This window comes from Haemaphysalis longicornis, unplaced genomic scaffold, assembly GCF_048455015.1.
Source record: "Haemaphysalis longicornis isolate Haplotype H1 unplaced genomic scaffold, Haemaphysalis longicornis Haplotype H1 scaffold_1, whole genome shotgun sequence".
In the NCBI taxonomy this organism is placed as follows: Eukaryota; Metazoa; Arthropoda; class Arachnida; order Ixodida; family Ixodidae; genus Haemaphysalis; species Haemaphysalis longicornis.
The window spans coordinates 418,556,135-418,572,655 of NW_027526203.1; the positions used below are offsets into that span (position 1 = coordinate 418,556,135).

At 43.9% G+C, this 16,521-nt stretch overlaps 1 protein-coding gene across 2 annotated transcripts in view; it reads right to left on the reverse strand.

Moving 5' to 3' along the window:
• Nucleotides 1–739: 739 nt before the first annotated feature.
• The window catches only part of Mnd (L-type amino acid transporter minidiscs), a 107,111-nt gene continuing 91,329 nt past the window's right edge, over nucleotides 740–16,521 (reverse strand). For both annotated transcript variants that reach the window (XM_077687160.1, XM_077687159.1), the window contains exons 7-10: nucleotides 12,297–12,393; nucleotides 10,857–11,006; nucleotides 8,365–8,542; nucleotides 740–5,752 (exon numbers count right to left, since the gene is read on the reverse strand). In XM_077687160.1, the coding sequence (XP_077543286.1) occupies nucleotides 5,688–5,752; nucleotides 8,365–8,542; nucleotides 10,857–11,006; nucleotides 12,297–12,393 (490 nt within the window). In that variant the 3' untranslated portion in view covers nucleotides 740–5,687. The remainder of the gene's footprint in view (nucleotides 5,753–8,364; nucleotides 8,543–10,856; nucleotides 11,007–12,296; nucleotides 12,394–16,521) is intronic.

Consider the following 16,521-nt stretch of genomic DNA (forward strand, 5'->3'; position numbering starts at 1 on the left):
CAGCTCCAACTACAAAAAGCAAAAATGACTTCCCAATCACATGGTCCCTTTACATTACACGAGATGTACACATCTACAGTCCACAAATACTTGGTACGGTCACGTAAACGTGTCACTGAGAAGACCATGTATACACAAACAACACCACAATTATATCAAGGCATGAAGTGGTCGACATTTCCGAGAATAGTTTCAGAACATGCCAGCAAAACACAAATGATCCACACTCCAACTGCACACCAAATATCCTACACAATCAAAACTCCTCCAGTCATCACAATCAAAGCTCTGAAAACACTCAACAAAAATTAGGATTAGGGTAACAAATCGATGAGCAAAACAGGTGTCATTCAGTGCGAAGGGTGCTTCACACGTACATTCAGAGATGTGCGACGGTTTCTAAATGTCGCCTAAAGTGCTACAATGTGTTTCTAAGGGACCTCTACAATACACAAAAACGCAAGACAATTCTACAACTTCCCAGCAGCATCCAGCACAAAAGTTACGCTTGCCCACACAACATTCAAGCTGCAGCTGCTCCCCCCTCCCCTCCCCCCCAAAAAAACACATAAGCCACAGGCGCCTAGGAACATATATGTCGCGCAAGTACATCAATAAAAATTTCTGCAGAGTTCATTGTAGATTGATACTGACTGCCAAGTTCTAACATTCATTCAAGAGGCTATGTGGAGCAGGAATACTAAAGTTCATATTCCAACCTACACTTTCTCCAATGTGAAAAAAAAAACATACCTCCATTAAAAAAATCCGTTACATCTAGGCTCATATAGGTATAAGCACATTATCCAACGAAAAACAAAAGGATGCGCAAGTTGGAGGCCTTCGGCGTGCCTAAAAGGTAGAAAGTATTAAGGATTCAGCCTTTGTGAGAGTAAGACTTCTGGTTTCAGGGCAAGCACTCCTGGCGATGACTCAAAATGGCAATAACACATCAAAGATGTGCATGAAAGTGACAATGCCAATGGGTCTGCGGGAAACGCGTAAAAGCTTGGAGATGTTTTGGTATGATTGCGAAGTCGACGTCACCATCATGAACATGTATTCTGTGATGTCGTGACCTCGGAACCACAGACAGCGCTGGATACAGTCACCGATCTCAACACTAACAGCCTAGAAATTGGAGAAAATGGCTGAAAACGCAAGCAACCCCACAACACCCGTGGTACAGACGCCATCGTGGCCTACAATACCATGTGCAAAAAACTTGGATTTTCTAAGCTGGTCGACACCTGAAAAGGGCTGAAACTTCTCAAAACAAGTTTGCTATTGTCGAACAATCCACCTAAGTACAAGTTGGGAATCAGAAGCTTCTGTTGATGTGGCTTGCGGCTACGACCACTTGGGAGACAGACCGAGAACTGTGCTATGCCCTGGGAGTCTTGAAGGTGACTTCCTTTGCAGTTGCTGGCATCCATTATTTCGCCAAATTTAACTTGCCCAAATTTAGAGCTAAATATAACGTGCGATCATAACTGATGTCAGAAAATGGGTGGGAAGGATGCTGTGTGGGAAACAGCACTTTCAAACACACTTCTTTTAAAAAATGAGCAGTAAATCAGATGAACGAAAAAAAAAAAAAAAATGAACACGACCAGCGAAATCTAGAATTTGATCAGGAAAGGTAATTACGTGATGTCTACAACTCCCATCAGTGTTCTTTTAATAATAAGTGTGCACAGTGGGAAAACTCATTTTAATTTTAGCCCGCTACTAAACATTTCTGCATTTCTTAATTGATTAATTTAGTCCCACAGGAGTTCCTTCATGAGTGCCAAGCACACGTGCATTGACAGCCTGTGTAACAGGGAACTGAACTACACCCTAGTCATTGAGGCACCAGTACTGGTAGGTACAGAAATACATGCTAAGTAAAACTGCACCCATTTTCCCATCTATGAGCTCACAGATCTACACAGACATTTTGTTACCTATCCTGCAAACAGTCAATCGCTAAGTGCCCCAAGGGAAATTGTTAATGCATTCTCTGCAAGGAAATGGAAACTCAGCTATCCCTTGTCAGCATAATTTTAAGCACATGTAAACAAATTTCAAACAACAATGAGTCTTGAAGTAAACAACTTTTACATTCATGTAATTTCCCAACTTCTACACCTCTGCAACCTGGTGAAAGGGCAAACAGTACATGGCTGTGCCATAGCATTCATTTATTTTTACTCAACCTGATTTGCCCATGCAGATTCTGGATATTGACTAATTTTTTAATTCCTTAATAAATTGAACAACAACGAATGCGAACCCGCAGTCTGCCTCCACAATGTCAATGCACAGAGGAGCTTGATATTTCTATTCGGAATGCACATACTGTTACTTCGGAGGAATGAGTGATAGTTTTGATGATTACAATTCTTACAGTGCTATTTACGTCTGCAGAATGTCATGACATTGCCTCTTATACCTTCGAGCTGTTGAGTTGATACGTGTTCTGTGCAAAAAAACAGCCTGCATGACATCTGGTAAACCAGCCGTTAACTATTACACAAATGCCTGTTTTCCGTTTCCCACCTGCCTCCAGAGTAAAGCTCCATTCCTTCATTTGATCTTTCGCAGAGCTCCCTTTGGAACAGAAATGCTCCAACACTTCCAAAATACGACTCAGCGAAGAAAAATTGCAATGCAAACATATTGTATTTGCGCAAGATTTTTTGTATCCATACGGGCAATGTTTTGTCTTCAGAATTCAGCTTGCAATATATTGAAACCCCATGGTGCAAATGAATTGTTTTTTCCTGAAACATCTCTTTAAGCATTCATTTTCTGCAAGGCCTCCCATGAGATCGCTGGGTGCACACACAGGTTTGACAATGTCCAGGGAGTGGCTGTTTTATAGCTTCCTGCCAAATCTAATGGCCTTTTCTGGCAGACACCAGAAAGCACAATACAATTTCGATGTTCCAGACTAGAGCTTGGGGGCTAAGCTTTTTCACAGCAGCTCCCAACATAACTAATCCATCCTCGGAGTGCGAGGGAGTGCACAAAGTGAAATAGGAAATTCTAGTTGTCCAGAATGTCAACATGCACCATAAAAGTGAACGCTGCACAGGAACCATGAAAACGCAGACAATGTGTGCACAGCGAATGATTGCAGCAGCATTGGTGGACCCACGAACGCCCCCTCCCTCCTCACCCAGCCATTGAAATGGGTAACGATGTCAGAAACCAAAACTGAATCCAGCAAGGGTTCTTTGCAGAATTAAAATGCAGCTTTATCACCCCTCAGTGAAGCAATACCTATTTAAAGGAACCGTGTAGTTAACACAAAGCTCAGACTCCAATGCAGAATATAGAGGCATATGGTCAAGCCAGTCAAATTCTGCAGCCCCTTCATTCGCAGAGCAGGAAGCTTTCCCGATTATGGGCTGAAGTTCCCTCTCCACATGTCTACAAGGCCTGAAGGAAGAAAGGAGTTCCTTAGCGAGATAGTTTCTTTCCAGAATTTTCTGATGCCAGCAACAATACACTAAGCTTATAATTTGGATTGCAAGATGAAATTTTGTTCTGATTTGATTTGATTTTTTATTTCTTGGCAAAAACGAAGGGGAGGCTGAGACTAAAGGCGAACGTGGCCTGACAGAGGCCTCAGCCACCCCATGGCCAAACATCAGGATTTTCGGAAGAACCTGAATTATGCCCACTTATGAAAAGTCCAAACTGGAAAGACTGAGCGGGGCCAAAACCTTGGTGGTGACACAGGCCAGCAGTACGAATGGTAAATGAAAAAGAGTCATTTACTCACGCAGCAACGGTGGCCGCTCACATGCTCCATCATGATTAGCCAGGCAGCAACCCCAGTAGCTTTTGGATGTCAGTCCGTCAATTCAACAAGCATTACTTGTGAGTGCGCAATGACCAGAAAGACAAGCCGACAATCAACTTTGCCAGCGTTTTTTCAGGAAAAAGCTTTACGTACACTCTCCATTACAAGGAATTTTGAGGTATTTCAATCCGTGCACATATGTGCGATTTACTAATGGTTTTCATTAGCTATGCAGGTGTTAATCTCGAGCACAAGCATTGGTTATTAAGCTACGTGTTCAGCGCAGTTCACAGCTTATCCACAGCAAAACAAGAAATGCCTGCAATTCACAACACAAGCTTACTCCCTCTTCTGCCCATCACCCAAGACTGCTGATGTCATTTTTCGAACTCGCGCATCCATTGAGTCAATCACTGGTCTGGCAGAACTCTACAAACAATGGGTGAGAATGGCAGGAGAACAGAACAACGTTCTGCAGTCAAGCAGCTGGGCAGCAGGCCTACGATTATAAAAGCAGGGTTACCCACTCTAATTCGGATATCAGGTATTTCTACGAGCAGTGCACGGTTTAACAGAAAGAAACAGTGGTACAAGCGCTAAATGGAGATTGGAGAGCTGGCAGCAAAAACACCAAGGTGATGACAGACAGCCTCTTCATTTGATCATGTCATTAATGTGCAAATACAATACCTTGTGATAGGGACGCTCCATTTGCACCACAATAGCAAACCCAATAGTAGCACAAGTTTGCTTTGTGAAGGAATGTTGAAATGGGCTGCACACTTTCGGCGATTCAGTTACAACACCTCTCAGGGCATACTTTAACGAGATCTGTTAGGCTATTTTAAAACATCAAATGCACACAGGCAACACGTTCTACACAGCTTTGTTTTCCCCCTGATCTTCCTCCCCAGCCTGACTCTGCTTCAAAGATCCATTTTTTCCCAGATATATTACATAAAACTAAAGCACCAACAAAAACCTAGTTTTGTCCCAATCACTAAATGCAAGAATTCACTTTCATTATTATAAGAACTAGGATGAAGGTATATTCATTTTGCAAAAGCCAGTTGGTGGTCACCAGGAACATGTCTAGTTGCCCAGCCAGCTATAGTACCTTCATGACAAATGCTCGCCCTCTGGCTCAACAGAGCATTAATGTAACAAACACAAGTCACAAAAACCATGACGCTTTCACACACAGTCGACAAAGGGCCTTTTCAACTGTCATATGACCTGAAGGTATGCATTCCAGAGTTCTGAATATATCGTTCCTACACTACAAGTCACACATGCATCAATGCTCCAAGATGCTCAGATAGCATACACATTCTGCTGTGTGAAAATCGTTCAAAGCTCAACAATTTAAGTACTGCAAAAGTTTAATGCAAAAGCTGTTCACCACAAACCTTCACCATGAACAATATTTACAGCAGCATCTTGGCATATTGCGCACCGGCAATATGAATGTATATTGTAGAAACACAAAAACTTCAACTACAAAATGCTGCAATAAATTGAAATATAACTATAAAAAGTAACAGTAAAATTCTAGTGTCTCACTCATGTTTCACATACCAAGTAAAGCGAAGCCAGCTCCTTGTAGGGATGTGCAGAACATGTCATACATGTTCTTCTTCCTGCCCTACATTACCTCTGCATTCCTGAATCATGTGCCAACTGCACCACTCAATGCGCACCATACATAGTGCGTACATGCCGTGTAAAAAATTTTTACACGCCTATCCTGCACTTAAGGCAAATGTGATATACTTGAGGGCAGTTACAAAAAAAAAAAAAAAAGTTGGAACTTGATGTGAACATGCTTTAGCTGATGAATGCATCTTGTCTGGAAATCCTCGTTGAGTAGAATGCATGCATGGGCTTTCTATCATCCCAATTTATCTTCTTGTGGCACACTGTACAGGATTCTCTGCACATACTCAGTCAGCACATCTGAAAATAAAATTAGAAAACATCACTACGGGTCTACACTGTATTAGGTGTGCAATTCAAATGCTGCAATTCATTTACCTCCCAGAAGAACCATTAAAAAAATGGCAGAGCTTAAAGGGGCACTGACATAAAAATTTTGCATCTTGTTTTTTTTTTTTGTTGCGATAAGTAGCTAGTGACCTACTTATCACCTGTAGAAACCTCATTTGCTTCAGCATGCCACCGTTGTTTAATTAGAGGCATTTTCAATGTGGCCAGTCGCAGTTTCGGTTTCAGCAGGTGCCGCGAAACGATGGATTTTGTGTGAACAAAGCTGACCACGTGACTGTCGGAGGGATATCACAGAGCAAAGCTGCCGTAGCCCTGTCGAATCCGTGTCGCCGGCAGTTTCTGCCAATGCCCCCACGTACTGATCTCGTGAGCCGCTTAATTAAAAAGCGACCGTGGACGTGACACAGGCGCTGCGAGTGCAAATGCTGCCGCGGCTAGAGAACAACGCGCGCTGGGAGCAGCCGGGCGGTCTGCCTACAGGTCCGCCTACAGATGTGTTCGGCTTAGCACTGAGGCGGATATTCAATTGCCGCTCTCGTAAGCGGTGCAGATGACAATTTTTAATGCAACCCGCCATCGCATCATTAACTCCTTTTTCATATAAACTGCCGTGGTTGGGACTTGGGTGCAATTTCGTGCAGCTGTAACAAGCTATATCACTCGAGCTACCGGCGCCGGCCTGGGCCACTTCGCGGCTGTGGCTGCCGCCTGCACAGCGACCGTGCGGCTCGCTCAGTGGGCTTTTCGTGTCTCCGGCGTGTTTTCGCGTCCAATGTAAATCAGAAGTAATAGAAACAGAGTGCCTGGAATCGCTGTAGAACTTTGGTCGCAGCAAGCTGCCCGATGAGCTGACGAATTCACGGCGCCTCCGCCGCCAACGATCGGGTCGTTCGTTCTCGAGAGCAGAAGCTCCGCCCTCCAGCCCTCCGATTGGGGCGGCAAGCCGGCGAAAAGCGCCGGCAGTGCGGAAGCGGCAAACACAAGCTCGTGACGTGTGTGGATGTTGTTTATTGACAAAATACCCACGGGATGTCGATTGCGCGTGGTCCTCTGCTGGCTGCTCGGTTGCGTTTCTCACGCTTTAAAATTGATTTTAAATATGTTCTAGGCTGTATTCGCCGCTGATATTTTGCAGATGATGTATATGTGTCTACACCAATCTATTCCCGAAGTTATCTCGCCTTCAAAATTTTGTGTCAGTACCTCTTTAATAAGTTTTTAGCACCTCATACAGGTCAACATGACATACCTTAAGAAGTTGTTAAACATGCGTTTTCCACACGGAACTTACTCTTGCAGCAAGTGCTGCAAGCGCACCGGTTTGTGAAATGTTTGACAAACATATATCGGGAAACTTAGCTCGTCACGCAGCCTAACAGCTGCTTCTGACTTCGAGAAACAAATTAAGCTGTTATTTTATGGAAACAGCTAGGTAAGCATACAGGCAAGCAGTTTAACCAAAATTACTAGCACACAGCCATGCGGAATAAAATGTTCATCCAGGAATTGAAAGGCTATAACCAAAAGCTTAAAGAAATCAGAATGCTTAAAGGAGCCATGAAGACAAAATACAATTTTGTTTTATTCAAAAGGTTTGGTGTTTTATAGTAACCTCAGCGCTTTTCCGGCAGCAAACAATGCTTTATTAACTAAAAAATTCAATAACTTAAGCCAGAATTTCAATCTTCCTGCTGCATCGTATGTTTTGTGACGTATTGTGGGCAGGTACCTAAACCGAAAGTTGGTATGTTCACTGAGGCTGTCGCTATCTCCACAATCCCTTTGGCTACGTTGGTTACCGTTTGCCTGCCTAGAAGGCACAGCAATTTCACTCAAGGACCGTTGTTTGCACTCCATTTACTTCTGGGTGCACTTGTACCTGCCGCAGTTTTATTGCAGTTGATAATCATTTCGTGAAACACTGGCTGTGGCTCAACAAACAGGACCACGTAAGTGGCAGTGTCACTTTTACCAGTTGGCCAGTATCATGTCAGACAAGCCCAATGTGCCTTAGCTATGTTAGGCAGCGTCGGCTGCCATTGTTCATTCACAGCTTCCATTGCTTACCCCACCATTCTTACTGCTATAAAAAGAATATGCACTAGATTCAAGTGCAAAAAGCTTATTCTGGAATATTATAATCCCTGTTTAATTTGCGCTGGACTTTGTCAGCTTCAGCCAATCGCAACAAGTGGCCCATAATACGTCATAAGTACAGTGTGAGCAAGTAGTGCGAAGTTTACGTTAAAAGTGGTGTCAGTGTTATTTTAACAAGGCAATCATTGGAATGAACTAAACCTGCATTTTGTCTTTATAGCCCCTTTAATAACCATGGCTCACTGAGACACCAAGATAAAAATTCGGACGTAATTTGGCTCCCAGTATTATTCCTGACGAGTTCCCTGTTGCTCTGTTAGTCTGTTTACTCAAGTGCTTTTTGCACATATACTGCAGCAATAAAACTTTAGGAATGTTCTTCAAGTCCCTGGTGCCCACCGTCGCAGTCGCCTAGCAGAAAGAGGCCACTCAAACCCTAATTGATAGCCAGAAAGTACACTCACAAATAAATTTTCTGTATGCGAGGGGCTTGTCCTTCCAGTAAATGGTGAGGAAATAAACTGGAATTCCAGACAGCATGATGCCAGCACCAATGGACGTTTCCAGTGGCTGACTGAAGAAAGGCAGCACCACGAGGAACAGCGAGATGAGGAAGAACACCACGGGCAGAATAATGTTCACCTGTGCCCAGGAATAACGTTGAACATTAAAACACTTGCACAGCACTGTGGAAGAAGGATGCAGGTCTACAGAAAGAAAAAAGCAAATTACAATATCTTGTTTGAATCTTGTGTTCAGAGGAAGAGAATAAAGGAGCAGGAGGAGCAGGAGGAGGAGGAGGAGGAACAGACGTTTAATGGAGCAGTCAATGTTTCTTTCAATCAGAACAGAGAACCTCACTTCGACCGAATCAAACACTAGGACATGAAAGTACGGTGCTGTGAAAGTAGAAAGCAGACAGGACGAAGGAGCTGTGTTGAAGGTCCCAATATTTACTTTGCAAATGTTGTAGCCACGGCAAAACTAATCTCTTTTATACCTACCGGTGGGTTTGACTTGTCGACCGAGCCTGGCAGCACTTACGGACGCAAACAGCAAGAGAAGAGCTGAAGAGGCCCTTTTAGCAAATGGTGATGATAAATAATGGCTTAAATTATTTTGTATGTGGCTGAAACAGTAAGTTTCGCATATGCAACAGTACACAAAAACTGCAATTAAAACCTCGAAAGCTGTATGAAACTTTTTAGAAAAAACAAATAATGTTTGGTCCATCACATTTTTCCATACAACCGTGCAATTTAAGTGATTAAAAAACCCACCCAACCTGATTCACAAAGCTTTTTAAAAAAAAAATCAGTGGGGAAAAAGCTAGAGCAAAAAAAGAAAGTAAGGTTTTTGTGTTTACAGCCATGGTGGCTGCAGCCTGAACAGCAACACAAAAATCAGCAATAATGAACTTCTTCATTTAGAGTGCTCAACAATGAAGCCCGACCATGTTTGGCTAGCTGTTAGCAGAATATCAAAAAGTCCTTGAAGCCCCTCCTTTGCCTGCTTAATAATAATAATAATAATAATAATTTTATTTGCAAAGTCAGTGTGCCCACCCAGTGGCGTGCACGGCTAGGCAGAAAGGTAGAGACCCTTACGCAGGTGCGCCTGCTAGCCCGCCACTGAGTGGGTAGAGGGAGCGTAAAACGCTTTGAATAAATAGACAAGGATTGGAAAGAAAAACAAACAAACGAAAAGAAGACGACAACAGAGACAAAAAGTGACAGCAGAGAGATTGTAGGGACATACACGAAACGCAGGAAGAGAACACGCAAGGACACAGAGAATAATATAGACTTATGGGCATCAACTTTGGCGAGTACCTATGTAACCACTGATATCGGCAAGCATGGATGCGACAACTCTTGAGGATACAGAACCTCTAAAACTTGCAGCAGACACACAGAAGGTGTCGGAAGGTGGCAGTGTGGATGCTGTCACAAACTGTGCACCAACATCCGTTAACTTTGTTCCTGGAAGATATGCTGGTATAGAAGAGAGGAGGCTACCACAGCTATTGTGAGCTAAGAGAATCTTGTGACACCTCTGCTGCTGAGCCGTATGCCAGGCAAAGGTAATAGACCTATGAAATAAATTTGGTGCTTCTCTGAAGGTGTCTCGCGTTTCTCTATTTTACGAAATTCCCACTGTCCAAGAAGTTTCGACAGTCTGTGCTCAACTCCATAAAATCTCGTTTCAACAGTAACCCCTCATCTTCTCCCATATTTCATTGTTTAGTGCACCAGAGGAGACACCAGTGGCCGTGCAGGCTTGCAAGCCTTACATACTTAACCAGCACACAGTACCTTCAAATTGTCGGTGGTGAATGCAATGTGATGCCATTACACAGGTGCAGTCAAGTGCACACAATATAAAAAAAAAAAGAAAGGTGGACAAGGTGTGAAAGTAAATAGGAAATGAGGATAAACAAAGCGGGGAAAGGAGCGGCATGGGAGGGGGGTGGGGGGGCACTGGTGCCTGCTAGTGGTTGCAGCGGCACCAGCTGCTTGAAAGAGTGGAAGATGTAAGGGGTATCTTACTGGGTTACCGAAATGACTTACAACAAACTGACAAACAAAAACTAGGCATGATTGGGCAGGTAAAAAAGCAAGCCAACTTCCAGAAAAGTTTGCTAGTAACCAGTTTAATACGCCGAGTGCTGATTATTGTATATAAATAAACTTTTTTTTTTTAACTGAACTATCACAACCGCAGAGAGACGTCTGTATTAGTATGAGGATCTTTCAGAATAATCAGCTCCAAAGTAGTTAAATAATTTTATTGTCAATGAAGGTTTCATGGGAGTCCTAATATTTAAATATCTTGCTAGTCTGAGTGGAAGTTCAATGGCTATGCTGTGCATTACACTCATACTGGCCATGTAGCTGCAAATGGTGACTAACCGCGGAGGATCTTATAATCGTGTGGCTGAAAGAGGTCAGCTTACCTTAATAGGCCGTTTAGTATTGGGCTGCTTTATCCTAAGCCAAAGGAGCCCTCCCACAGAGAGCATGATGAACATTGCTTCACTGAAGGCAGTGTATGTGATCAGAACAAACACGTCTGTGTTTGTCAGGTACAGCAGACTCAGAAGGCACTGAAAGCATCATTGAAAATTATACGTAAGCATCAGAAGGTACAAAAAAAAAAAAAAAATCGTCATCCTGCCCTGCTAAAGTGGGTGTCCAACGAAGCTGTAGTTAACGACTACAAATGCTGATGGAGGAGGGTATGAAATGTTTTTCATCTCAGCGGGCTTGTAACTTGCGCTCGGCTTCTCTGGCGGCAAATGCTAGGTCCTGCCTAGCCTGACGCAAGCGCTCGGTGTCTTGGGCAAGAACTGCTCTACTTAGTGACACTAGTCTTGCCTAGTGTCACTAAATGCGTTTTCGATGCTACTCTGCAGCTTTCTAAACGAATACTGAACTCTGTGCAGTATGCCTCATTCGCCTGACGCATGTGCTCGGCGTCTTAGGCGAGAACTGCGGGGTCCTGCCTGGTATTTTTTTTGTTTACGACACGAAATTTTCTTACCAACTAGAGGCTAACAGCTTCGCTGTAAAAGTATGTACTATGCTGTCAAAACATAAGTAAGCACAGAATAAAATGCAGCCATTAAAATTCACACTTTTCAAATCCTGTTCACCCACTAATGACAGCCACAGCTTGTACCAGTTTTTAGAACCCAGAGGCTTTCAAAAAAACCCAACGTCGAGAAAGTGCAGCATAGGTTAGTTTGCAAAAAGTGAAAACTGCACGAACTACTGCCACCACACCGAAAGCAGAAGACAAGACAGCTGTGTCTCCTGCTTTTTGTACGATGTCAAAGTTCACACACTTTAGACTTTTTGTTAATGCACCAACTCTTCCAACGTGTCCTTCTAAACTATATGAGTTTAATTTGGCTACGAACTCATTCCCCATTCTGTAACAATAATCTTGATTCAAAAGCAACATTTGCTTGACCACAGAACACAATGTAGAATATCAGTGAGCATAAATAAAAAACATTATAAGTTTACAAAATACCACAATTGGTGCCAATAGCGTAACGATTTCTGAGAATTTACTCTAAAAATCTGTGTCATGCAGAACACATCTTACACAACACCACATGGCAGCAGTACAAACGCTCATGGCAAAGTAGTTGCCTGCAGCACCTGCCGTTTACACCTCTTACACTTATTAAATGTATAAAAAACCAGCAAAATTGGGAATTATGCTGCAACACACAGGGCAATCACAGTAAAGAATTTTATCTTGCAGCAATCTTCTTTATATCCTTGCATGTAGATACTCCGTAAAGGGCTTAAGGAATGTTTATAATAACATTAGCATCTGTGTTGCCATTTGACATATAATTGCCAGGTAAAAATTTCAGACTAACCAGGAAGACTAGGCTGGGGGCAGGTGTAAAATGTGTCACATTGATCATAGCGAGACAAGTCGGCAGATGCCCCTGTCTTGCGCCAACAAAGAATAACCTGAAAGGAAAAGATAACATTTAGTGAACAGACACAAGAAACACAAGGAAATGCATATGCCCAATTACTTGAAATAGAAGCTTTAGACAGCCATGTGTGTTTTTACACATCACTCTGTTCAACGTTCCAAGGTATATTCAGTTATCAAACTCCGCCGTGGTGCCTGACCCCTGTTTGTTGCTACGGCTCGGTATGGACAACGCAGTCAGCCTGGTCTGCGTGCTTTGGAACAAGGCCTATTGCATCAAACAACGTATGCTGAATTGATTTTGACTGTGGAGTTTAACGCGCCAAAGCTGCCCCGGGCTATGAGGTGCGCCTTAGTCGAAGGCTTTGGATTAATTGTGACCCCCTGGGGATCTGTAACGTGCGCCGAAATCTCAACATATGGTTTTTGCTTTTTGCCGCCATCAGAAAAGCACCCGCCGCGGCCGGGATGAAACCCACGTCCTTGGGCTCAGCAGCACAACACCTTGCGCACTTAGCCACTGCGGCGGGTCCAAACCACATACAGGGTGTTACAACGATAATTAGAACACTTTACAATTTTTTCCTGAGCAAACCGCTGCTCGGTTCAAGCTCCAAAATTCACACGAAGTTCGCATTTTGTGGTCTATTTTGTTTGACACCGGGAACAATGACGGTACTCGCCTATTTATTCTGAAAATAAATAATGCTTTTCACCTATGGAAAAATGGCGGCCGATTTGGACGTGCGAGCCAGTGCAAGGTGATCTTGGAACGGCAGCGCAGCCGGGGGCATGCAGAGCGAAATACATGGGTATTCACGGTAGGAAGGAGCCAAATGAGGTAGCAGACGATCACAAAATCTTTTTCGTCCCTAGTTTGCAATGACCATGAATAGTTGCATAACAGTTGATACCAATTATAATAAAATATTCCCACGGTTCATCGTTGCCAATAAACATTGGATTTGTTTCCTCACCTGCTTTCACATTTTCTGATCGTCTGCTACCTCATTTGGCCCCTTCCTGACATGGATAGACCGTGAATTTCCATCGTCCATTTTGCTTTGCATACCCCAGGTGGCACTGTCGATTGATTGTAGGGTTTTAACGCGCTGACGCGACACAGGCGATGAGGCGCGCCGTAGTGGAGGGCTCCGGATTAATTTTGACCTCCTGGGGATCTCTAACGTGCGCATGTGGCACTGTCGCTCCAAGATCAGCTTGCACCAGCTCGCACGTCCCAATCAGCCGCCGTTTTCCCATAGGTGAAAATCGTTTTTATTCATTTTCAGAATAAACAGGTAAGTACCGTCATTGTTCCTGGTTGTAAAACAAAATAGACCACAAATTTAAAGGTGACCTTTGTGTGAAGTTTGAGCGTGAACCGAGGAGCGGTTCACTCAGGGAAAAAATTTAAAATGGAAACGCGTTCACACATTTTCACGGTCCAAGCTACCAACTCTGCCTCACGCGTTCCACAAGTTCAGCTCATCGCAATGCAATCGTCTGGCGTACACGCCACGAAGCAGGACCGAAGTGGTCGCACCTTTGCCGAAGCGACCTGCCAGCACGACCCAAGCACACCCACAAGACTGCTGCTGACCTGCAAATCATGCTCCTTTCGCTTAAATGCTTCAATGGCTGCCCACTCTTCTGTGGAGCAAACCACGCGCGGCCTACCTATGCTGCGCTAGAACATGAACTGTCCGATGAGAGCAACTGACCTCACCAGCAATGTGGCATGATGCGAGCAACATGCTGATTGGCTCCCATTGTGGCATGATATAGCGCAATACTTGTGCAAGCATGCCCACGCCAGCTGCAGACAGCAAGCGAGAGCTGCGCCCAAAGTGCAAATGGGTAAAGTTGGCACAGTCAGCACTTTATCCCTGGGCGATACCCCCAAGTGGGTACGTGCCACACTCCAAGGGCGTCATCATCATCATTTTTAGAGAACGTGGCTAAAGTTGGCTTTGCCAGAAGGCGTTTTGGCGTATGCCACCATCGACGGCACAAGTCAGCCAAAACAAGCTTCGCCTGAAAGAGGTATTTAATAAGGTGTGCGAATATTCAAAAATTCAAATAGTGTTTGCTGTTCAATTGGAATCGCAGCGCAGTTTTACAGCTCGAGGTATTTGAATTTTTCGCATGCTATTCGAAGTTCACAAATAATAAAGACATGAAAGTTGGTTCTGCCACCCAACTTGCAAACTTTCAAGCTTCACCGCAAAGTATGCCCCTTTGGAATGGCTTTTTCCCACGACGCCAAAACTGTGCAAGAAAGCCTAAAATGTGAACTGTTTCGTGCAACAAGTGTATACCGGCTGTGGTGTACGTTAACTGAAGTGGAAACCTGTATAGGTAATATTTATAGAGTCGAGTGAGTGAGGAATCGGGACTTACTGTGGACTTGCAGTAAGTTACTAGTCATACCAGCTACTAACATGCCTAGCTTCCTTTCAATGACTGGTGAGACCCGTCAAATTACACTCCCTGTATTCATTGATTTGATTGATTTTAGAGTTTAACGCGCCAACACAATGCAGGCGATGAGGCACACCATAGTGGAGGGCTCCGGGTTAATTTTGACCACCTGGGGAACATGCGCTGAAATCTCGTACACTCCCTGTATCCACAGCATGTTGCAGAACCTGCATTTCTACATGGCAATATTTTTTGTACCATTTTCGTGTCAAGCAATAGTACATGAACACTGATGTGTTACGGTAAGTCCTGACTGGCTAAGTTCCCTTTTTTCAGGAAGGAGGGGCACGGTGTTTTAGAAGCTTTATACACACTAAAGCAAAACTATACAATTTAATTCAAAGTCAATTCTTTACTAATCATGTTTGAAGATACCCAATTCACAGCCGGTTTTCACTACTGAAATTATATTTACAGTTCCAAGTTTGATATCCGCACACCTTTACTCTACAATCAACGCACACTCCCAGTGATAGCTTACGAGACAGACACTTGAGGACTTACTAAGAAGCTTGAATGAAAACTTAGGTCAGGACAACCAGCCTTGGAAAGAATGATAGGAGTAACGTTTAGAGATAAGAAATGAGCACCTTGGATGAGGGAGCAAACTCAGGCGGAAGAGATCATAGCTCAAATTAGAAAAAGACGTGAAGTCGGGCTGGAGACGTAATGCGGAACACTGACAACCAGTTGGCCCTGAATGTAATGGAATGGCTACTGAAAGACCGGACTACAGCGGCAGGAGGAGAGAAGTACCTTGGTGGAGGGATGAGACAAGGAAATTTGGTGGCAAAGAATGGATTTCGACAGTGCAGGATAGGAGCAGTGGATCAGAGAGGTTTTCATCTTGCAATAGAGGTGACAAAATAGACCCAGAAATGGAGAACACCGCCACACCAGTATATATAGCTGAGTAGCAAACATTATTTGGACCAAAAATTCATTAATTTCCAAAGCTGCAATGGTGGGGGGTCTTTGTTTAGAGGTCCCTGTGTGGTTGCTGCCTGACAGGCCCTATTAACCAACTGAAGCTGATCGCCGGGGTCTCGGCTGGCTAGCATGCTTTCCCACTGCTCATGGCTGGGGGATGGAATGGAGGTGAAGGAAGGAGTTTGGGATCCCTCCCAAGTCATGTGGCAGAGTGTGGAGGGTTGGGGCCAGCTCCCAGAGTGATAAAACGTTTTGAAGAAGTGGACAGCTGTGCAGATTAGACCCAAGTTAGGGGAAGTTCACAGGGACCGTGCACTAGCGCTGAAGACTTTCTTGGATGAATGAATCTAAACATGGCCAGGCATCAACTCATCATGAAGCCCGTGCTAGACGCAAAGTTGATGTCACCACTCCAGACATCGTGAAAAAAATGAATGGAATTGTTATGAAGGGCCACCAAATAACAGTGTGCAAGGCTGTCCGTATTGTAAGTACCTCGATTGAAAAGGTGCGCAAAATCCTGCACAAAGAATTTCAGACAAAAAGTTGTGTGCGTGATGGGTGCTGTGATTGTTGACTGCGGACAAACAGCACATGCAAAAGGACATTTCCATGAAGGGCCTGGCAATTCGTAATATCAATCTACCAGAACTGTGTGCTTAGATTCGTCACCATGAAGGAAACACGGATTCCCCACTACAGCCCCGTATCAAAGCATCAGTCAACGCAGCGGACAGCCCTAGATG